Source organism: Corvus moneduloides, chromosome 1 (genome assembly GCF_009650955.1).
Source record: "Corvus moneduloides isolate bCorMon1 chromosome 1, bCorMon1.pri, whole genome shotgun sequence".
Lineage (NCBI taxonomy): Eukaryota > Metazoa > Chordata > Aves > Passeriformes > Corvidae > Corvus > Corvus moneduloides.
In genome coordinates this window covers 111401896-111426952 of record NC_045476.1, presented here as the reverse complement: position 1 = coordinate 111426952, position 25057 = coordinate 111401896, and the positions used below count along the sequence as shown (strand labels likewise).

The 25057-nt window shown below is 38.8% G+C and overlaps 1 protein-coding gene across 1 annotated transcript in view; it reads right to left on the bottom strand.

Moving 5' to 3' along the window:
• The window catches only part of LAMA1 (laminin subunit alpha 1), a 100874-nt gene that overhangs the window by 48588 nt on the left and 27229 nt on the right, over positions 1 to 25057 (bottom strand). The window contains exons 4-17 of the mRNA XM_032122279.1: positions 23041 to 23283; positions 17343 to 17522; positions 14451 to 14540; positions 13852 to 13969; positions 12577 to 12755; positions 10988 to 11093; positions 10332 to 10492; positions 7326 to 7466; positions 6185 to 6358; positions 4511 to 4612; positions 3578 to 3789; positions 2296 to 2407; positions 1280 to 1390; positions 401 to 528 (exon numbers count right to left, since the gene is read on the bottom strand). Of these exons, the coding sequence (XP_031978170.1) occupies positions 401 to 528; positions 1280 to 1390; positions 2296 to 2407; positions 3578 to 3789; positions 4511 to 4612; positions 6185 to 6358; positions 7326 to 7466; positions 10332 to 10492; positions 10988 to 11093; positions 12577 to 12755; positions 13852 to 13969; positions 14451 to 14540; positions 17343 to 17522; positions 23041 to 23283 (2057 nt within the window). The remainder of the gene's footprint in view (positions 1 to 400; positions 529 to 1279; positions 1391 to 2295; positions 2408 to 3577; positions 3790 to 4510; positions 4613 to 6184; positions 6359 to 7325; positions 7467 to 10331; positions 10493 to 10987; positions 11094 to 12576; positions 12756 to 13851; positions 13970 to 14450; positions 14541 to 17342; positions 17523 to 23040; positions 23284 to 25057) is intronic.

The following is a 25057-nucleotide window of genomic DNA, read 5'->3' as shown; positions in this document are numbered from 1 at the left end:
CTCTAAAAGGAAGATTTTAAAACTTCATAAAAACTTAGCTTTCATTCTAGCAAAGCCGTACAATAGCTATACTGAGTTCCTTTTTTTCAGGTACAACACTTCTGTCCTTATGCTGTTTTCTGAAAAAGCATGGAAGATAACCAATATTTTGGTGCAAAGTTCAAGGACAGGTTGAATTATTACTTTCAACCACCATGCAGAATTGTACCAGTTAACTCAGCCTCTCTTAACCTAGTCTATGTATTTGTCTACCTGGAAAAGCAATGTTTCTATGAGATATACTCAAATGAAGATGAAAAAGAGTCCTTTTCTCTCTCCTTCAGATGTCAAGACTTTTATTTTAATCCCAGTTCCTGGTTTTGCTGAAGATGCAAAAGACAGTCTTGCATAAGAAGCTTACTTGTTTGCAGCAGAACTCAGAGGACAGGCACAGGGCTGGCAGTCCTCAGATGTTCCTTGGGATGGATTTCCATAGAAGCCAGGCACGCACTGATCACAGAAAGGTCCTGTCGTGTTGTGTTGACAAGCCTGTGAGACATGGAAAAAACCTTTGTATTTTCTCTTGACGGTTTTTCAACCCCTGAGGGATTCCTACAGCAATCTGCATGCAGTATGACATCCAAGGAAGCCATTCTTCAAGCCATGAAGAAAAGCCTAGAACTTTGAAAATAACTTTTTTTGAGTTGTAACAATCCTGATTGTTTTTTCCTACATTTTAGAATATACTTTTATTAAACCAGCCACATTACTTATACACATACTTAGATATATGCTGCATATTGCACATATTTACAGTAACAAGCTTATCTAGTTTTTACTGGTGTTTAGCTATTTTATTCCCGTGAACTTCAATTTTCAGAAGAGATCTGAGAGTTAAATTTTCTCTTTAGAAGGTAATGTGCAATTTCCACTGGTGTTAGTCATGGAAGATTCACATGTATCTGAAAAACAGCTATTCACTGCTTAAATTTGTTCTTTTCAGGAACCTGCAGCAAGCAAAGTCAAGATTTTTATCAGCCTGTAGATAATGGCATTTTTATATTAGTTCTGCCTCTTCCCCACCTGAAATGATAAACTGAAACAAATTCTTTATTGGAAAACACATTAATGGAGCCCTGAAACATACTCTGAACTAAACAATGAAAACCAACAAAAATAAACACTTGGTACCCATAGCTTGAAATTTATGCATACCATAAACTTGTCTCCCACAGTCAAAATGCTCTCCTAATTTCTAAATAGATGCTTAAAACACAGAACACTTTGAAGGATGACTTACAAAGCAAACACCATGAATGTCACACTCAGTTGCATGCCCATTGCACTTGCAGGGTTGACAAATACCTCCAAAGAGTATTCCATCCACACGGTAGTACCCAGGGAGACAGGACTGAAAAGAAATGAAGGGAGAAAGAGCAGTAGCATTATGTGTGTTTAAAGTACACATCAAAACATTTTCAAAGAGTGCACTTCCGACCACCCACTATCCAACCCATTCACATTGCGGTAACTGAATGCTCTTTCAACCCTATTGATGTCACTGTAGCTCTTTTCTGGTGGTTGTTTTTTACTTGCACTGGATAAAAGGGATAAGAATTAACTCCATAAAACTTTGATTCATCCCTTTGCTCCCTGGAGGCATGCAAGTTAACTTTTGTGTGGTTTAATATGTGAAATTCCTTATTATGGGACAATAGAAAAAGAGATGTTCTACCACCTCTGCAGAATCATTAACAATGCTGGAGCACAAGGTTTCACACTGAAATTATTTGTAAAAATAATTCCTGCTATTCTGCAGGGGGACTATGCCTCTCTAAATCTGCTATTCACAGATACACAAGACACCACCTTGCACAATGCATTTCACCCTTGTGGGTTCTTCCAAAAGCTAGCATTCCTCCCTGCTAAGGTTCCTTATTGCTTCCATAAACTTAATGGTACATAACAGAAATAAACTGAACATGATCCAGATCCAGAAAAAGTGCTATTAATGAGTAAGGTAAGCTCAAAACAGCTTCACAGAGCTTTCACAGATGCTCCCTCTGCAACACTGATATTCTGAAATGCATCATCATTTTTTAGTGCCATGAAAAAGAATTCAAGAAATAAGTTCTAAATCTCACTTAGAGTATCTGAAAGAAAATATCTACAGGATTGTGCCAAGTACAGTAGGCAGCAATTCACCACAGAACATGTATTTTAATGGCAGTGTAATTAAAGGCAGCCTGCCTTTAATACCTAGATCCTTTTCAACAGGAGATAATTTTGCATACATAAAACGCTGTAAGAGATTACCTCACAGGATATTCCTGTGTAACCCTGAGGACATTCACAGAATTCCACATCTGGTGCTGAAGAAAGATCTATAACATTTGCACTTGCAGTATCCAGGGTCACAGAGTCCAGCCTAGGGTCAAACAGGAAAACAACACATCACTTGTTTCCCCAAACTTTATTTTCAACAGGACAGTTTACTTTTGGGGAGGTAATGCCACTGAGCACTGCTCCCTGGCAGGAAAAACTGAGGAACAGGCACAAATCTCTTCTATAAAAAGTCTGTGATCATACACTAATCACAGCATTTGCAGTCCTGGGAGCAGACATATCCTCCTGCTATTATTGTTACTAGAAGAGACAATCTTCTCAGCCACAGGTAACATTTTTGTAAGAAATCTTTACAAACATTCCATAAAGATGAACACACTATCCCTAAATGAACATAAATTTCACCAGAGTGGTGTGGGTGCACAAAGCAAGTCTGGTATCAGTTCCTATTTTATTGACATGAAATGCTAACAAATGACAGAATATTCACAGAATATTTTGAGTTGGAAGGGATAATCAAGTCCAACTCTTCAGTAAATGGCCCATATAAGGATTTGAATCCATAACCTTGGTGTTAATAGCACCATGCTCTAACTAGGAAATGAGGAAGAAAGGCTGTCAGTGAGTCTTAAGGAAATTAAGTAGGTAAATGATGAAACTGATTCCCTTGAGAGCAGTACAACTTTATTCCTGTGTCTTGGAGAACAGGTAAAACAAAGATCTATAAGGTCTGACACAGATAGGGCCAATGCTGGATTGAGACTATGGAATGATCAGCTAATCCATTCCAGTTTAATTTTCCTATTAAGTACTCCCTTAGAGATGAATATCAATAACATCTACAAACAAACATCAAAATAAATTACAATCAATGTCTTTATTGACAGGTTTTCAACAGTCAGTGATGGATTAATTTGCCACATACCCAAATAAGCATACTGTAGAAAGTTCTGGAGACATTTCCCTCTAAAAAAAGCAGCCATTGTAATAAGGCTTTTATGCAGTTATTACTTTAAAGCAGAAGACAACATTTCTGCTATCAGATATCTTAAAAATCAAATGTCCCTTACCCCACACTCCATATGACTGTGTTTTGGGGACAAAGACTGGTCTTAAGAAAATTCAATAAACAACATTTTTTCTAGAAGCTATTAACATTAAACGTCAGGAATATTGCCACTAAGAATCATGATTCATATGCAGAAAAATAATAGAAGTATCTAGATTAACTTGAATATTTTATCTCACTTACCTGTACACAGCCTTTTTGGCAATGTTGTAGTTGGCCCTGATTAGAAGATGGGTCACATTTGCCAGAACAGTCATCAACATTTCCCGGTCTATTGCTTTTTTTGTATTGAACTCGATGAAATTCTCTGATACAAATCTCACTGAATTAGAATACTCCTCATACGGCTGTAATGACAAGCCCGCTGCTCTTGTACTCAGAATCTGCCCATTACCCTGAAATTGAAGGACAAGAGAAAACATTTTCCATATTTGTATGTAAATTTTATTAAGCAATAACATTTAGTGTCAAATACACATACACGTAACACAGAGGAAGAGGCAATCAAATTAAATTCCTTGCATTAAGAAAAAGTAAGTAAAAAGTCAACATTTTCTATGGCTTCAAGGAAGACCATAATCTAACTCTCTCTCAGTTCAGAGATTTCAGAATTCTTTTGTAAAAGAATGAACTGAATTGCAAAAATCAAACACCTCTACCAAACAGAATCTCCTCTCTGCTTTGTTCTATTGCTAAGTACATATTAAGAAATAATGGGCCTGGATTCAATATAGAGCCTTACTTTTTAACTGCAACATAAATCTAGAAAAGTAAGCAATCAGCAAGAACACTCACCTGTTTCTTAAGCATAAGTCTTTCCAGTTTATTGCAGCGAGTTTGTAAACACAGCTTTGTACATTTGGTAATAAGCAACTCACCCATATAGACAGAGATTAAATTCTAGGTATTTAGCATTTAAAACTAGTATTGTACACCTACAATTTGAGACAAATGGATCAGAAAACCAGAGAAATTAGTAGTGACAAAATCTTGGTAGTGACTCTTAAGGGACTTAAAACTGACAAAACTACTACTACAGAAATATTATTTTATTTTCTAACCCCTTTATAGATTCCTAATAATGTCTGAACAGTAACAAGCTGAAAAAAAATCCACCTGAATGATGACATCCACAGTAGACACTATGTCACTGTCCACACTCTCCATTGGAATGTCATAAGATACCGTATACTTCAAGTCTCCACCAAAAGCTGTGAGCTGAAATGACAAAAAACAAAGTTTTAACAACATGATAACCTCCAGCCAATACAAAGAAATTACATGGATCAGTACAATGTCCAAATTATAAGACAGTTGTAGGCTTACAAATACCACTTTACAGGAAAAGTTTAACATGCCATGAGTGTCAGCACAGGGACAAGATGTAGCTTGCTGCTGTGCAGGTGGTGAGAGCTAGCTCAAGGCTCTACAGGTGATTCAGGTAAGTGCCCTCATTCAGTGAAACACTAACAGGACTCTGAACAGATAGCAGAGGTGTACACTATCATCCTAGCCAAGGGGCACAGCATGTTGGACTTCTTCACATTCTGTATTCCACCTTTCAGGGTCCTTAGCCCCACAGCAGCTGCTGACTACTTCAAAGTAAGTTAACCAACAGTTAGACCTATATTAAATGAGTAAGAAATTAGAATTAGTCAGCCCTCTGCAAAAGCTGCTGCTTAATGTTACACTTCTTGCACTTGTTTTCATTTACTGTGTCACTATACTAATAATAAACAAGGCTGCGTGGGCAGAGAGAGTGGACTGAAAATAATTACAGCTAAGGCTGCAAGGTTCCCCTCTGCTCACCACTGGTGAGGCTGCAGCTGGAGTTCTGACTCCAGTTCTGGGCCTCCCACCACAAGAGAGAGGTGGACATATGGGAAAGAGTCCAGTAAAGGGCCACTAAAATGGTTAAGAGCCTAAAGCATCTTTCATATGAGGAAAGACCAAGAGTAGCAGGACTGTCCAGCCTACAAAAGGCTCAGGGAGATCTTATCAATATATACAAGCACCTTAAGAGAGGGTGCTAAGAGGATGGAGCTGGGCTCTTTTCAGTGGTGCCCAGTGCCAGGAAAAGAGGCAATGACCACAACCTGAAATACTGGAGACTCCTGCTGAACATCAGGAAACACTTATTGTGAGGGTGCCCAAGAAGTGGCACAGGTTGCTGCTCAGAGAGGCTGTGGAGGCTCCATCCTTGCAGATACTCAGAAGTATCTCCCTGGACATGGTACTGGGTAACCTGCTCTAGGTGTCCCTACTTGAGCAGGGAAACTGGGCAAGATGACCCCCAGAGGTGCCTTCCAACCTCAACTATTCTGTCAGTCTGCTGCAAAAAGGAGGACACCCAGAGCTTTAGCTAGTAAACGGCAAAAATTACAGACTAGTTGGTTGGAAACAGAAGATGGCCAAGAAGCAGGTAAGAGATTTTAATGGTCCAATCTACTGTTATTGGACAAGGCATGAAGGGTGTAAGTTTCAGGACAGGAACCACGTCTATGGGAAATGTGAGCATAGAAGTCAGTTAACAGTCAAGAGAGATTATACTGTGTCGAAGAAAAGCAGAGAAGGAAGTGGGGAGATGGATGAACTCAAAGAGCAAAAAGAGGGTACTGGGAATGTCTGCACAGGAACATTCTGATTTAAAAAGCAGAGATACAGTGAGAAGTTGGTAATACGGGGTTTATGTGTAATCTTTAATTACAGAAACTATATATTCAGAGCAATAGGTTACAGTTAAGACGGAGAAACTACGAAGGAGATTTGACTTCTTAGCTGAGTACTTACTTTATTTCCTAGATATGCCTCAGGTGCTGACCAGTAATAAGTGTGTTTCAGTACTTTCACAGCCTCAGTGTTGTTAATACTTATTTGACGGGGTCCATCAAATTGGCTTCGCTGAGGCTGCACACTCCTTGCTTTGTACAGATCAGTAACAAGCCATCCAGTCATGTCCGAAATCTACAAGGAAGAGTAATAATTTTATTGGAAGTCAGGCAGCTGTGTCACTGAGAAAACATCCACCTCTTCCTAGATATTCATTCAAAGTGATGGATCTAGAACACTTTCTTTAGCCAAGTCTGACACCCAATATATGCAAATATGCCACTTCTGACTAGGATAGTCTCCACCTCTCTATTAGATAGGAGCAAAAATATAATGAGCGTGATTTTCATCCTTCCAACAAAATTAACATTATACTTATGAGTTCCCTGAGACAGAAACACAGAACTTCAAAGGCTTCAAGGCCTATTGTCCCCATTTATAGACAGGTTTGAGCTGGAGGAAAGCAAAAACTACAGTCCCAGAATAGGGAGCAAGATGAGAGAACTTTGTTCTTCTTACAGAGTTTTACTCAATCATCTTAGAATTTCAGTCAATTTTATGTGTTTTCCTCCCTTTTTATTGGCACACAAAAGAGGAGACCAAAGTGTGGCTAGCTCTGCAAAGATACGTAAGGAATTTGGTGGGAAAAGTGTGGCCCCCAAAACCCATAACTCAAGAACCGCCTATTCAGAAGACGGTGATATTTATAAACATTGTTTGCCAAGAAAGAGTAGTGACCATATTGTCAGAGATCCAATAGCCTTGTCCAATAGGTATGAGAGCAAGGAAACAGGTTTGGGTTCATTTCTTCAGCACAAAAAAAAACTTTAACTGAGAAAAAAAATTTGTTTTTCCAGTGCATTATTGCAGCCTCCACTACCCAATGCTTTTGATATTACTGCAAGCCAGCAGGGCCAAAGCCTGCACTGGGATGACTTGCTGACTACCTCAGAGCTGTCCAATGACACTGAAAATCCATTCCTCTGTAAGAAGACACATACCAGAATTTGCAGTTAACTTGGGCACATGTCAAAGAGAAACATAGTACATTTTGCAGCTGTCTGAGGAAAGAATACAGGTCAGGGACATAACATATAAATACCTGACTGATGGGCCATGTAAGACTGTCACAGACATCAGAAACTCCAAAGCAGAAACACTCTGTGCAGCCCTGAGGATTTCTTTCTTGCAAATTGTAGAATCCTGGTTTACAAAGATCACAGTTTTCACCTTCTACATTTTCCTGTCAAAGGCATATAACATTTGGTTCACATCAGTATTATTATGGCAACAAATACCATGGATTAGGTGGGATTTAGGCATAACAGCATTCAGAAGGTTATAAAAGAAAGCATATTTCAGCACAGCAGGATTATTGAATAAGACTCAGAGCTTAAAACTGAAACTGATTGGAAAAATTCGTCAGAGTTTGCCAGTTCATCAAAATCTAAACAAGCCCTGGCAAAGGTTCTGTCCCAGTAAAATTTCTGGGCAATATACACAGACAGGGTTTGAAAAGCTCCTGTCAGCTTGCCAGTCTACTTCTCTTGTAGCTTGACTTTGTAGATTGCTCTGAAGAAAAAATCTCACATTTTCTGAATCCAGATGGATTACCTTTCAGATAGCTCACCAGATAGAATCCAGGAAGTTCGCCCCAGTCTCTTGGAGCTACCACAGCCAGCTTCAAGATAACAGTTTCTCAACCATCTCTCAATATTTACACCGTGACACACACTACTGCTGCCACCTCTTCCTGGAAGAACACCACACATACTTATGATAGCTCACAACTCCTCCTCCAAATATTCTCTGGCTAAGGTCCAGAAACTCCTACTCCAGGAGTAGGTAGAGATACTCCACTCCTTTAGCTCCTTTCAATGGTCTTCTGCCATGCAAATTGGGTAGTAGAGTGTACAGCTACAAACCTCTTTCAATGCAGAATTTACAGGGAAAAAAAAATCCAAAATAGTACACCCAGTATTTTTTTCTTGTAAAATTTGTGCAGCAAATATGTGGCTATTTCTTCAAAAAGTTTAGACAACTGCTGCTGACAAACAAACCAGCAGAGAAAATATTTGATAAATGCCCACAAAGCTGTAATAGCTGATCTCCATGGGCATTTCCACACAGTAAGATGTAGAACACTTCCTATTGCCAGGGTCAAGATTCTCATAATGTCCTAGCTTCATGTTAGAACAAGACCTGGACAGACACCACTCTCCAATCTCAACCTTTGGTTTCCACTATGGGAAAACTCCACTACAAAGGCAAAGAGGACTTTACAGAACACCTCACAAAGTTCCCTGATATATATGGTTAGGACACTAAGACTGCAAGGCATACACCTGCCTTCCTGAGGCCTATACGAGCTCTGCATTGCCATGTGAAATGCAAAGCCTGTGGACCAAATTCTGCTTTCAGAAGCAGTTACCAGGGTGCCTTCACTTCAGCCACAAGAATCCCTCCAGACTGCAAACTTACATCAGATTTGGTCCCATGGAGCAAATTTCAGGCTTACCAGAGAGAAATCTGAGACTTCCAACTGTCTTTTCTTCTGAAACAGTGTTTGGCATGTCAAGTTTACATAAGACCTCTCTAGACAGACAAGTTATGTGTTTTTGTAAGCAAAGTACACTCTGTGTTTGCAAAGCATAATAAAAACTTATGATCTCCAGTTCTGATTCAAAGATTGAGGATGGTTGCTTCTCTTTGTTCGTATGCAAACCTGAGGAAAATATCAGGCAAAGTGCCCCCTGAGATAACGAGATCTTAAAATCTTGGATTTTTACAGAAATAGTATTTGTACGCTCTTTTCAGCTTTTTTATTTCTCAGTCTTCGGGATGCATTTGGATCACACATTTCACTGTCTGTAACATTATATAGACAGAAATTATTTATTTCTTAATGAAAAAAAAATCTTACCCAATGACTAGACCACAAGAGCTGTGTTTCAGGAAGGATCAAATATCACAAAATGTACCATATAAAAAAGAATAGCTTTTTCTACTGTGTTCACAGAGTCTGCAAAGGCTTAGAAATCCTGTCCCCTTCATTTGATATCTGGAGCACACGGCTTTTCTCCTTTCATCTTCATAGGTGGTCTGCTGACTGTGATCTGGCCTAAAAATTCTGTATGCCAGGCTCATGCCCACAGCAGCACTGAAAAAAGGCAGTTTCTAGTCCAGTTTATACCAAAATTTTCACTAGTTAGCTGCACTGGCTGATGCAGTGTTACCCTAGCTCAGAATCAGGCATGTATCTCCTTTTTCGTATTTAAACTGGCGACTGGAGAAATTTCATTTTCCCAGACCTGTTATTTATGTAGGTTTGATATTTTGGATCGGATAAATTATGCAAAAGGACTAAATTTTCAGAAGAATTGTCAAACAAACCATGTTATCTTTGGCTCCTGTTCACTATCATATTTGGCAACAAATACATAAACTACTAGCTAACATTTGGTTCAGAAAATTAAGTAACTTCTTTAAATATTAACACAGTTTAGTAATAAAATTCAGTGGAATCTACAGCTGCAAGGCATTTTAAGAGGTTTGGATATTTACCAAAAAATAAAATGCTGCAAAACTGCTCTCTTTTAAAACATTTTTATGGTTTATATTTTGTAATTGAATAATTAAATCATATTTCATACATATGTCTAGTGCAAGTGTTCCAATAGTTCTTTCCAAATGCCTGCTGTTTCTCCACACAAAACAGCTGTATTAAACACAACATTTGTTTAAAAGCAAATCAGTGGCTTTGAAGAGAAATATCAGCTCATTCCTAAAACCAAATCCAGCTAGGCATACTCACTCTCTGTGACTGGCTCACACATGTTCAGGTTTAATTTCATTTTAATGTCAGTCAGGCCCACTATTACAGAAAATGTCGTATCAGTAACATACAGAAGTACTCAGCATAAATTACTGTATTTTTCAGTACAGAGAATAATTAGTAGTTTTAAGTTCTAGGTTGTCAGGTGTACACTGTTAATTCTTATAAAGGAAGGGATTTCCCCAGTTAATGAAGTAATTTCACTATTAAAAAGGTGTTTATAAACCAATGCATAGACTCAATTTTGAACAAAAATGGCAGTTTAGTACTCACTTTGCAAAGACAAGGTTCTGTGCATGGATCTTCATTAATGCTACCAATCAGGCTGCAGTTACAGCGCAGGCAGTTTGGGTAGCCCCGATACCCAAATGCACAACGATCACATTTTTCTCCTGCATAACCTTCTCTGCACTGACACTGGCCTGGCCGAGTCACTTGAAGAGCAAAAGTAGAGAAAAAAAAGAAAAATCAGAGCAGGCAATAGGCTGGATTCAGGATGTCCAAATAATTTAGCATTCCTTTTTTATTACACTCCATGTTATATTCCACACAGATACTTGGCATAAGGTCAGTCTCACCACCTATTTTTCATGTTTGAAGTACCAGATGCACAGAAACTGCAGCAAAATGGATTTTGTGACAGCTGTAACAGCATTCACAAACAACAGTGTTAGATCTCAACACCTCACATCGTTTTACACAGTAAGAGCCCACAATCCCCACAGGAGAACACATTCAGGGACCTGACATACCTTAAAACCATAGAACTATGTAACACCTCAGCCTCACCTTCCCAAAGATTTACCAGTGTTTTGAAGCAGTACCTAAAAGGCAGCCATTCACAGGTAGACAGCATTGCCTCAAACTTCACCAACCACAAATCCAGCCACAGTTGAAGTTTAGGGAAAAGGCACTTCCTGCTCCCTTACCGCGCTGCGAGTCAGAATGATGCTCATCTTTAACACAAACAGAACTCAGAGAGCCAAACGGGTCACAGCCACAGGGATAGCACGGGTGATCCTCATAGGGAGAAACCTATAAGATAAAAGTTCTCTGTCAAATTCTCAAGTTATTACCTGGGAAAAGTAAAGTTACATATGTCTCCTGTCTTCAGTCACCAAAACTAAAACAAATAAACACTGGAAAAATGTAATACGGGGCAATAGATAAAGGGACTAGTCTAGCTTTAGCAAGCAGAAGGATCAGGGGATTACAGCCTTGTAAAAACTTAAATGTGGGAACAAAAGTTGATCTTCAATAGCACAAAGATGTAGTAACTGCTAATGGCTGGAAGCTGAAGTCTGACACATGCAGCATAAATAGACATTTTTTTAAAGTAACAGCAATTAACCACTGTGAAGGTTTGCCAAAAGATATGGAAATGTTTAAGACAAGAGTGGATGCTTTTTGGCGAAGATATTCTGGTTCAAAGAGGAAGGAAATTTAAGAAATCCTTGGCTCTGTGTTCAGTGGAAGGACAGCTTATCTATTAATAAGACTCATTCTGACTTCATGATCTACAAATCTTTGAAATATAAGGCAATGCAAATCATATGGCAAGACTTTTATTTTTTTGCAGGGAAAATTGTCCTTTAAGGTGCTTGAGCTGTAAAGCAATGGTCAGTAATGACCTCTAGATACACATTTAATGGCTATGAGTTGATCGAAGACCTTTCTTCAATGCTTCTTACAGCAACTGTAAGACAGTCTCTGACTCCAATTTACTTCTTTGGATGAGCTGTACCTGCTGTCTAGCCATACTCCTATGGACTCACTCTTGGTCTCTGCACCAATTCATGACAGATTTTTAAAGCATGGGTTTTTTAAAATATGCATGAGCCTACCAAAGTAAGACCATGTGGAGTAGAAATTTAGTTCAGAAAATCTCATTATTCAGAGACCTCTAACACTGCAGTTATATGCAATGTTAAGTTATATAAGTTCATAGGTTTAACTCTGTCAGCCATATTTTAACAAATGTCTTGTAGAGTTTATGGCTTTTTTCCAAAGAGTGACACTAGAAAGTATACTCAGAGAGGACAAGTTCTACAACGGTCATACCAAGAAGAGCATTTGTTGCAACATCTCATGAGCCAAAGATTCTGATCTTTGAGCCAGGTCCCTTAACACTGGTTGAAATGGGCTGATACAGGATGGTACACAATTTTGGCACTTTGAATACAGTGAAACTTTACTATTGGCACTTTTTAGAGCTTTACCCACAGGAGAAATGGGTTTCATATCAGAACATGTACATTTCCACACTAGGATATTAAGTTTCATCTTTACTTATAATTTTCTTCTCCAACAACTTGACCTGCCCTCCCACACAACTGAACAAGCATTTTGGTTTTTTCTGAAAGTTTTGGTGTCATGCCATTTACAAAAAACCCCTCTGTAGTTCTTAGCTATTCTGCAGCTGATAATAAACCAATATATTAATCACAATCAGCTGAAATAGACGTGATATAATGTTGTAATTCACCAAAACATTAGAATGATATTTACTAAATCTTACTTTGTGTGGTCTAAAATATCCATCAGCACACATTTCACAGTTGATCCCAGTAGTATGTTGAGTACAGTTTAAACACACACCACCTCCTATATACTGGCCGTGAATATCCATGCTCCTTTTCTGATCTGCAATACTCTGGTTGTAATAACAATCTTCTGCTTTGTTATGACAGTTGCATTCTGAGAAGGAACGGAAAAGACAGCAATTTTTTTCTTATTTACACTGTGTAACATTTCCTATAACTCTGACATTTTTCAAAGTTGAAAATGTAAGTACAAGAGACTATCAATTGACCTCAAAAGTGTGCTTTTTCCCTTTAACCATGCCATGTGTTTCATTGGATTTAATACACTATATATCTTAGCAAGCAAGCAAATTTCAAAACCACCGTTATCACTTTAACAGCATCATTTTTATCGGTATTCTGTATAACCTACTAAGACAACCTTGTCAGGACTGTTGTCGACAGTAATGTGTGCAATTAGCAATAACTCTTCCTTCTTTTTCTGTCCCCTGCATTACAGAAGAAAAGTTGCCTAATTCTTCTCTTATTTGTATTATAGACAAAATCGGAGAAGCCAACACAGAAGCACTTAAGTATAAATTTTATTTAGTTTAAAGGATACTTCAGTCCAAACTGTCATAAACAACTACTTTCCAAAGAGTCACATTATGACTTGTGCAAAGACTTCAATTAAACTACTTTTCCATCCAGAACTTTAAATTTTATCTAAAAGTTCTTAATTGTCTGCAGCTTGTGCTATCCATTAGTAATGTGAAGTGAGAAAATGCACCAACTAGCCCTAGAAGCACAGTCAGCCATAGTGGCACAGCCTAAGTCAATCTATCAGACAATCTGAAGTTTAATTGGCCAATAAGGAGCTTCTTTCAAAACATTTGTTATCAGAACAAAGTTCTTCATCTGACAAAATTTATGATCAATCTGTGAAATTTGCATTTCAAGTAGCGAACCAAATGATTGATGCCAATCTGCTAGTTTCTACAGAAGTACAGTAAATCCCAAGTCCCTTTGAAAAAGAGACTCTGGAAGCTGTACTACAACTCCACTAGCCACAAAGTCACACTGAACAGATTATTTAAAACCATCTTAACAGTTATGATTTGAAGTAGGTTCTCCACCTTTGAACAATCCCATGAAGACAGTTAATAGTTTGTGGAATTTCAGGGCAATTAGTACAGATCTTTATGAAAGCAACCTCAAACAAGAAAATAGTAAGACGTCATGAAACTATCTAAATGCCTGTGCATACTTACTCTCACATTTGTTCCCAGCAGAAAGGGTTCCTGGTCTCCATGGTTTCTGGTGGTAGCCTGGACAGCACTTGTTACAGCTCTCTCCACACGTGTTGTGTTCACACTGGCATTGCAATTTCTGAGAATAAAAGATTCACTTTCTTGAAATATTTTTTAACGGATAGTTTAATCAATTTTGCCAAAAGTCTGCCCAGTATCAGCCTTACTCCAAAAAATGGCATGACTCACAAATACCCTACAATTAGCACTGGACTGCTCCACCATGGTACGTCAGCTACTGGGGAATAGCCTTTCCAGAACAGGAGGGGCAAATCTCCTGTGCTGCAAGACCAACTATGTCTTGTACCCCTTGAATTGTTTAAATTCAATGCCAAAGAAGAAGAGTTTACTTCAAGAAAGTTGCACTACAAAATCCAGATATGCTTGCTCTGAAAAAAAAAATAGTAAAAAATTTGTACACATCATAAGATCTCTTTTAGCTTCCTCTTTCTCACTCTCCTCAGGGATTTTTTTTATTTGAATAGGAAAAGTTGTTTTCCTATTAATAATCATCAAATTATCAAATAATTATCATTATCAAATAATGAGATGAAGAATACCTTTGTGATTTCATCCAGAGGGCAGCTTCGAGCATGGCCGTAACAAATACACATGCCACCAACAGAGATGTCCTTTATTGAATAGTAGTACTACAAATAAACAAAGTTGAGAAAGGTATGAATAAAAGACATTTATGTGTATTTATGTCTTCCTGCCCTACTCTGCAAAATAAAACACCAGCATTCAAGTACTCTGTGACTTGAAAAATAAAAGAAATACTCAAAAATATTTGCCATTTGGGGAAACCTTCAATTTTTGCATTTTTTATTTTCCCCACATTTTTCCTTATTGGTAAGAAACAGTGACTTTTAACTTTTAAGTAAGTACGTAAAATACCTCAGCTTCAGGAAAGACCACCAAATGTGACCTCAGTCAAAATGTACTCGCAAAAAAAAAAAAAAAAATCCTTTTTTCACTTTACAGGAATCCATAAAACATAAGAAATTGCCATATTTTAGTGTCGGTCTGGGGACTAAGAGTACGCTTCCTTAAAATGGGAACTCTCCCTCCCTTAAAACCACTTTGCACACTGACTTCCAGACCAGATCTTTCCTCTACTGTGTAGCCAGTCAAATATTCTATCCAAACTCTTAGTTTAAAAAGTGTGGATACAGCAGAATACTATCCATTAATATTGCCAGGTGGTGAGCAAAAACAACATAAATAAGGAAAGGATTTAATTTTCAAGGCAAAGAAGAGGCAGGAAATGACCATCTGGGTTCAGTTACAGCTGCAATATCAACATGGTTGGCCTGTTTGTATCCTGGGAAGTATGTACTACAGGGGAATGAAAAAGAAATTCTTTTTGAGGATACTTCTAAGGGAATAGTTCAAGGCTCTCAGACCTAGCAACACTCATGTCAGCTGGTTCAGGAAGAGGAGGTAGCCCTGGGTGGTCAGACTTGCTGACTCCTGGACTGTTATTTCTTTGAAGGCTCTTGGAGTTGGAGGAAACTATCTTCTTTGATTTCATACTTTTTTTTTTAATGGTTTTAAATTTCTTATGTTCAGTAATTTGGGAGGATTTTTAATGTTATGGGCTTGAACTACAAAAACCATTCAGGGACTTGTCATGAACAGTAAGTCCTTAACTATAAAGAAGGAGGTTCAGGCTGAGAAAGGAGGACAAAAGCAGAATTTAATTTCTCACTGCATTGCCTGTATCATCTCCTTTGTCTTATTTTCTGACAGTGTACGGCTCACGGCAGCTGTGTGCAGCTTGAAGTTGAATGAGAGACCAGGGATAATCAAATGGTACAGACAGAAACAAATAAAAGGAACATAGAAATAAAGGTGCTGTTGAACACTCAGAATCTGAATTGGCCATTTTTCAAGACTACATACAGGAAACAAAATGTAATTGGTATCAACAACCGTAGCAAAGTCTTCAAAGCCAACAAAAACAGCATCCAGAAAGCTGGAAGTCATCATCTTTGTTGTAGCTTGTTGCACAGCAAAGTGAGACTCAAGGTGATACATCAGGATTTGGGAACCCTGGCCAATATGTGTCATTTTTCATGCAAAACTGCACTAAGCAATGGTAGGTGGAGAAGTACTAAGCCCTGGATTGCACACTGTGTATGTTACAAAACCAGTGGCAATGCTCATCCTCCAAATTCTTGTTTGCCAGCTGTATGTTTGCGTGCTTCCATGTCGAACCTTTCTTTTTGGGGTGTATGTCTTGATATGCCTACACTATCAATAGATCTAAATATCAACCAGTCTGCCTTATGGGAACACCTCGCCTGCTCAGGCTGTGCATTTCCCTACTGCCAGCAAGGCACAGCTGGTGCAGCTGTCCAATCCTCTGGTCTTGCAGTCTCCATGCTAGCAATTCCCATGTCAGACAGAAAATGCAAACCATCCAGATTTTATACTTTAAAATGCTGCAGTTGAATGGCCACCTCCATGATCAAGATAAGGGTGGGGTTGTCTTGAAAGTACCCACCAATCCCTGACCAAGTTCCTTTCTGCCTTCTGTACTCAGCCATCCAGAGAACGCAAGGATTGCCTGTATCACAGAAGCCACAAACTGCAAGAATCCTGTTGCTGCACAAGGAAGAGTTGCCTGCAGATGTTATTCAGGAAAAAGAGCTACAAAGGAAAGGAAGGAGGAAACACTTTTCATGTTCCCCTGTCCTCATCAGAAAGCCTACCCTCATAGAAGAACTTAAACCCCTCTGAAGTATTAGCCTATGAGTCTTGGGCAAATTAAGGTGGTCAAAATGGCAAGATACAAAGCAGAAATCCTGCAGAACTGTTAGTGAAGGTAGACTTCCAATATTGAATTTATGTGAGAATCTGAAGAAATCAGCCTAAGTGCTTGGGGCCTCAGTTTCCCCAGTTTCAATATCAAATCTGGAAATAGTTAATACTGTCAGAATTCTATACAAACATTAATTTATGGGCTCTAAAACAATTGATTATAACAGCCTTTAAAAAATGAAGAAAATTCTTATAAGACATGAAAACTCACAATAGCTATGTTTTCAAATAATTATGTTTATGAACCACAGCATTGGGTCCCAAAATCCATGATACACCACAAAAGGTACTGCAGTGGCATCAAGAGCAACCTCAAGTGGCATTTCCATCAGCCAAACCATATTTTGATGATAAAGCATTACAAACACAGTTCCTAGCATAAATCATTTACACAAACAAATAAAAATAAAAACAATCTCAAAAAGCTTTTCCTCAAAGTTCTTTATGACAAGATATTGTTGTTAGTGGTGTCAAAGGGAAGGCAAAAATTATTTAACAACTTATCAAAGCCACTCTGTGAATGGCAAGAATTAAGTACTTCCTCTTTCTCAAATAGGTCAGAATAGACTCTCCCATCAAGCTATAATCAAGCTATACTGAATACCATTTATGAACAATCAGCTTACCCTTCTGGTAACAATGGGGTCTAGCTCCTTAGGATCATTATGGCTGAGAGTCATGAGGTCAGCATTCAGAGTTCTAATACGCTGCAGTCGCAGGCGAATGTATCGTGCAGAAGTAAATTCCAACAGCTTCTCTGAAGGATCATCAGCGCTAGGCCTGCCATTGATCAGTGAAGTGTGAATCTAGAAAGAAAGGCTGGCTTAATCACAAACGGATCTGTGATTCATTTACCACAACAAACATCAGTCTGAGAATCAAAACCACAGAACTTAAGCTTGTTTCCCAACAACTCGGGATGGTCACATGTTAAACTACCTGGAGTTCCTTTTATTTCCCCACTGTCTACATGTAGGTAAAATTCCTGCTTCCTGACTCACACTGCTCTGAAACCACCATTATCAGCTCATCATAGTCCCAAATCTCCTGGGCTTTTGTGGAGATAGCATAAGGAGAAAAACCAAGGTAAAGTACCAAGTGAATCCCTAGTTCCTGCAGTCTTCCTCTCCCTCATTGAGATGGAATACATAACTCTGGCCATAAGCCCGGTTTTGTCCTTACAGATTTCTTCTCCATAAATAGAAAGAACTTATTACAAAGCATAATCTGGTCTACGCTCTCAATCTGGGGTCATTAATCCTACACCTAGCAGTGACAGGCCTGCACAATCAGCAAGGAGTACTCAGTGATAAGAGAACGCAGTGGGAAGCCACAACACAGATGACAACTGAAAGCAAGGCACTGCCATCACAAATCCATTCCTTTGACCTACACCTTCCTTGCACAATTCCAGTTGGCCTCACTAAAACGACTTTTGGTATCAAGCTGCACAGCTTTTTCTGGCAACAGCCCCTTCCTTCTTTCCAAAACTACTTAGGAACACACAAGGATATAGTCTCCTATGACCATACAGTTCCTGCTCCATTTTATGTAAGAAACAGAAAATAAGACCCTACCCTACAGGCAGCAAACAAATGTTCAACAGTTCACCTGGTGTCCATAACAAACAAAGGGTCATGTTTTGGGTTTGTCACCTGCATTTCAGAGTGCATGACATATTCTCATTTATGAAGGGCAATTTTGTCTCATATACTACTCTTCAATGTATAGTTTCAACTTTGTCCAGTACTGTCAAATTGTTCCTCTGAAAATACTCCTACATGTTAAAGATTTTTTAATTATTATGTTAAAAAAATCTTAATTCTGTAGTGGAGATAGGGGCTCCCTAGAGAGTAACTGTGTTATTTAAAAAACAGACAAACAGAGGCTTGTAATAGAGGTCCCATTCCCAAAATTATAATTTTGACATTTATTGGTTAGCACCCTTCCTTCTTAATATTCTAACATACTGTGTTCAAAGATTTCCACTTTTCTAATAGCCCATCCATTTTCCAACTGCAGAGTAACAGTTATTAAAACCAAAACATTTTCCAGGTCTGATCCTGCAAATTAGCACCACCTTATATAACACTCAGCTCTCACAGAAATACAGAGAATTCTTCTAGTCCATTTCCTATGCTAAAGCAAGATTTACTAGAGTTTTGTTAAATGTTTGACCAATCTGTTTCCAAATACCAGTGTTGGTGCTTACTTTACAATTCTCCAAGGCAATGTATTCCAGGCCTTTCCAGCTTTATTGTTAGAAATGCTCCTAATCTCTAAACCATGTTTTCTGTTCTTAGATCCTGTCACAGACATGCAGAAGAGATTTTTCCTCCTCGTACCAATGTTTTATGCAGCTGAAGACTGAACATGCCCACCACATCTCAGACTGTTCTCTTGAGGCAAACTGGTTGTGACATATGCATTCAGAAGTCATGTTTTCTGCTGGGAATTACAAAGCAGACCTGTTGGTCAAATATTCAAGTATCACTGCCCTCCTTTTGCTGAAAAAATTTTAACACAAATGTACTCAACTATAGACAAACACAATTTCAGCATGGAGCACCACATCCTACTGTCATTCACGTTTCAGTACTGACATAGAATTTGCTGGGCTCACTGCAACCCTTTGATTTTCTCAACAAAGAGAGGAGGACCCAGCCACGGCACTGGAATTTCTAACTGTTTGCTTTTTATCACCAGAGATTTAAAGACCCAGAAAAGCCTGTCACAACCAGTTGGCCTTACCTCCCATGTGTCACATGCCACTTCATTTAACAGTCTTTCCTGCCTAATATATACTCTCACTACTCATAAGTAGCGCCTTCAAGTAACGACATGAGTCACTTTTTTACTCTAAAGTTAAAAGCTTGAACAGTAGGAATTCTACTGTCTAGAAATTCTACTAGTAGAAATTCTGTAATACACTTAAATTTTTATAGAGACTGTAGAGGAATCTTTCCAAGCAGAAAAAGAGAGAAACAGTAGGGATATTGACTAAGATACTAAAGAAGAAATATCATGATTCTCCTTGCACACTGCTAAATTTGGCTAATACATTGCTTATATAAGCTTATACACCCTGATATTTCTGTATTATATTTTTTAGCTTACTTGTCCTTCATAATTCAAGACCATTTTCAAACTGCGCCTTAAGCCATGCAATTCACCATGAGTCCTAAATTGATTGTGTAAATTGCCAGAAGCAGATCTTCAAGCAGTATATAAATTAGGCAAACAAAAGAACTTGCAGTCGAGCACCTGTATCTCTTCAAACCTGTGAAAAATCTAGCAGCTAAACTGGCAAAATGTCTGATTTGGCAAAATATGTTATTAATGACATCCATATTTAGATATGTGGTCTTTTTACCCTAACAGTTATTTCACATCAAGACTCTCCAAGCAGATGGCAGAGAACTGAGATGTTAACATGCTGGATACAAGGCAGGCACATATAGAGATCAGCTTTCAAGATTCATACTGGGCCACTCTTAAGTTCAACACATTGGTGATAACAAATTACAAAGCCCTAAATACATAAATGCACATTGTGAGATATTCTGTGCAGGGAATACTCCTGTCTGACAGACAATCCAGTTACGAAAGAGCAGCCTGTCCTTTGTGAGTCACAGCTTTTATGCATGTGTGTTTATCTGCTGGAGGGCAGGAAGGCTCTCTAGAGGGATCTGGACTGGTTGGATTGCTGGGCTGAGGCCAGTTGGATGAGGTTCAACAAGGTCAAGTGCCAGGTCCTGCCCTTGGGTCACAACAACCCCAGGCAGTGCTACAGGCTGGGGTAGAGTGGCTGGAAAGCTGCCCAGCAGAAAAAGACCTGAGGGTGCTGGCTGACAGCAGCTGAACCTGAGCCAGCTGTGCCCAGGTGGCCAAGAAGGCCAATGGTGTTGGGGAAGATGAAACAGGAAAGCCTTATAAATATGGTTGCCTGACAAAAGATTTTGGGACTATGAAAACTACAGGCGACATCGAAATGAAAGCCACTTTTGAAATACCAAGTCTTAGTTACTGAACAACTGGAAAACAATGGTATGGCCGACTGAAGGTAATCCCCTCCTGATTGAACAATACCCTTTGATTGCAAGCAGGTCCAAGGGTCAGAGCAAACCCTACTAGCTCAGCAGAAGGGGTCCAAAGAGTAGTTTTTAGAAGTCAAGATGTAACACTCTATGGTAATATAAGAACTCTTATAGGCTGTATGTAAATGCTATAGGATTTGTATCTTGTATTAGATTGGTTAGTGACAATTAGAATATTCAGTACAGAAGATGATTTATTGTATTGTAACCAGGACTTCACGATTCCATTCCATTCCACTCTTACACACTCTTACTACTTCTTCTTCACTCTCATTCCTCTCGCTCTCTCTCTCTCGTTACTTACCCGCTTACTCTCTTGCTCTCTTAGGCCTGCTCAGAGCTGCCAGCTGCAGCTCTGAGCAGTGCCCCTATACCCACGCCCTTTGCAATAAACCGCATGTTCCAAGATCTGCTTATAGAGATCTCCCGACCGTCTGTCTACGCCCGGTCCAGACCGAACCCACCAGAGTCCCTACACAATGGCACCCTGGTTTGTATGAGAAATTGTATGGCCAGCAGGGCCAGGGCAGTGATTGTCGCCCTGTACTCCGCGCTGGTGAGGCTGCACCTCACATCCTGTGTTCACTTCTGGGCCCCTCAGTTCAGAAGGACATTGAGGTGCTGTAGTGTCCAGAGAAAGGCAACGGAGCTGGTGAAGGGTCTGGAACACAAGACTTACGAGGAGCAGCTGAGGGAGCTGGGGTTGTTCAGCCTAGAGAAAAGGAGGCTCAGGGGTGACCTTATGACTCCCTGTAACTACCTGACAGAAGGCTGTAGCCAGATGGGGGTCAGCCTCTTCTCCCAGGCATAAAGGAACAGAACAAGAGGAAATAGCCTCAAATTGTGCCAAGGGAGTTTTAGTTTGGAAGCAAGGAAAATATTTTTCATGGAAAGGGTTGTCAAGCTTTGGAGTAGGCTCCCCAGGGAAGTGGTGGAGTCACCATCCCTGGAGGGACATGTAGATGTGTCACTTTAAAAACATAGTTTAAGGGTGAAGTTGGCAGTGCTGAGTTAATAATTGGACTCAATGACCTTAAAAGTCTTTTCCAACCTGAAAGATTCTGTGATTCTCCATAGTACACAGAAATTTCATTCTGCCATTTTTTGTATTATGCTTTTCTATCACTGCACTCAGAAAAAACCCCAATGTTTTGGATATTGTAGCCCAATTAATTATGTGTGCCATCAGGACCAATGAATGAGAAGAAAAATGTCACTAAATTGAATTTCTGGCATCCCTGGAGTGGGAGTTGTATGGCCTACTAAACGTACATGACAAGCAGCACTGTTCATATACAGTCAAACTAAGGGTTTTCTGGTTAATTGTGTGGAGAGATAGGTTTAGGTTTCTTCATTCCATCTGATCTGTTGGTTCTATGTTGATTATATGTTCATCATATGCTCACAACATTGCAATAAGCATTTTATTAAAGTAAATGGGACTTTACTGAATTCCACTGGTTCTTTTCTTGCTGATAATTTTAATTTTACATGAATGGCTACATACAGTCCAATCTTTTTAAAACCAAGAAATAAAAACATATTGATTTCTATGAAGCTAGGAGTTACTAGCATTCTCCATGGGATAACACCACACTTATTATCACAATCATACACTATAGCATTCACGATGGAATAACTGCTGGTTTTAATGTATCATTTCATTATGTGGCTGCCTCTTTGTAATAAATTACACAAGTACCGTGAATAGTTTGCTAAAAGAAAGAACAATCAACAGCAAGGCTGCACAACTCATAGCTCTTTTAATTATGCTACATCCTTGAAACAATGCCAAGGCTTGTTTAGGAGTTCCAGCTGTGCCGAGCACTTCAACAGTGTTTGCAGCTTTATCTCACACAACCAGGTGTTCCTAACACAGGAGTTTTCTCCACTAAATGAAAAAACTGGCAGAACACAGAGCCTCTGTTATAGCTTTTCGGGATAAAGGAACTAATAATTCACAGCTAATTGCTACCATCAAATTATATGGAAAGAGAGAACAAAGAGTTTAGTAATGGGAACACATAGAGCCAAAGATGTATTTCATCCCAACATTAAGCAGTTTGCTATACTAGTACGTGATGTAAAGATAATGTTACTAAAGAAGAGTAACAGATGATCTGGTAGTGCTGAGGGTGATGAACTCTGTAACTGCAATTCAAATGTTTTCAAACTGCTATCAGTCCATGTTCTTAATCACAAACTGCAAGTACAAAAACAAAGATACCTCTCCATGTTCCAGGGGAACTAGTCTGGAATAATAGGAGGTGCAGATCACTTCATCATCTCTCTTGTAAGTTGGAGGCCCAATTCTTGGTGTAATATTGTAACGAGTTAAACATTCAGTATCACTAATTGCATAGTACTGCCATGGTCTGAACTCCGTGCCATCTATGGAGCGTTCCAAAATCCAGTTTCCAGGTCGTGGAGCATTAGCAGCTTTGATGATGACATATGCAACTTGAAAGACCTGAAAAAAATGCAAGAAGAAAATTTTAACACTTCACTGTACTGTAAAAGACCACCAGAAGCCAACTGGGGTAGTAAATTTAAATTTTAAAAGCAGTATACGATTTGCCTGGGAAGAGGGTAGAATTTGGTACAGTAACTCTGGATAAATTTTTTGCACAAACATTCGACAAGAGAGGTCCATCTAATTGTGTCCAGGGCATCACTCTGTGCTGATGTAATAGCTGAAACCTATATCTATACTGCACATTTCAGTATTAGTTGGGTATAACAATCTGTGGGAAATGTTTAGCTTTTCTGAACCACTGAGGGCTTCAAAATCTGGGGTTTGGTTGGGTTTCCTTGTTTGGTTTCTTGTGCTTGGTTGTTTGTTTTTGTGGGGTTTTTTACAGATGTAGCCCAAAAAACTCTCTGTTTTACAATTTAGCAGGGAATGTAATCTTCTCTGTAATAGCATTTCTGATAAACTTCTTACACCCTGTGTTAAAAATAATCTTTGCATTCCAAATTCATCCTGTGTTGAAGTTGTTTCAAGTAGTAGCAGACTATTACAGACACTGCCAAAAATACACAGAGATAAATAAGCTGAATGTGACAAAAATAAGCATGATAAAAAAGGTAATATTCTTAAGTAAGGTTAAGACGTATATGAGCTATGCAGGTATCTTGACTATTTTTCTGACAATCCAAAGTGAAATCCTCATCCATACAACAGGACTGTTGAGCACTTCTGTGAGTAGGCAGGGCAGTAATTAAGTTCATATCATCTCTTAAATTACCTTGTCATGGCAGCCAGCCTACCTGCACTGGCCACCCAGCTCGCTACAGCATCAGACACGAACACTGAAGTGCACTTCCAGCAAAGCCACTGTGTCATCCCTTACCCAATACCTACTACATCACCTCACTCAAAAAGGCTGGATTTCCAAATCCATAACACTTCTATACAGGAGTTTAATGTTTCATATACACTGGAATAACAAGCCACATTTAGATGAAAGAAAAACTCTGTATGATTCAACCATCTCAGAGAAATGTATTCCCACCTGAGCAGACTGCCTGGTTGGCTGCTGTTATAATCATAATTCCTGTCTGCATGTGTAGTGTTAATACTATGTTGAGCTCCAATTGGCTGCACTCAATTCTTTCATCCGTTATGAATTTAAATTTTTAGGTTTGGGGGTTTTTTTCTTGCAATACAGATTAAAGCCAGAGCAAGAACAATACTTGCCACATGAAAGCAGGTTTTGATTTTGCCAAATGGGGAAATAAACTCACAAAGATAAATAGTAACTGCATTGTATATGCAGTTCAGGAAACTACTTTTGAAACAAAGCATTATTTAAGTGAGTAAAGCTTTGATTAGGAGATCTTGCACACGTGAGAAGGAAAAAAACATTGGTGGTACTTATCTTCAAATGATTTACTACATATATCATCTTTATAAAAGTAAAACAATTTTATCAGACAGAACTTAAACTACAGTATTCACTTGGTTTCACTTTCTTTACAGGCACTCCAGTTTTATCCTTTTAGACATCAATCACATAAAAACAGAACATGTCTAATTGTTTCAATAAGTATGAAAATATACAGAAAATTAGGATTTTACTGTGATGCTTCAGGAATGCAAGCAGATGCAAGCCAGCTCACTCTTTAGTCAGTCTTACGGTCTTAGAAATAAAATTTCTCTGGGGTCTGTGAATCCTCTTTTGTTCAGCGCAGTCTTAAAATTTGATCGAAGTGAATATCAAGAATTATAATCCAGCTTCCAT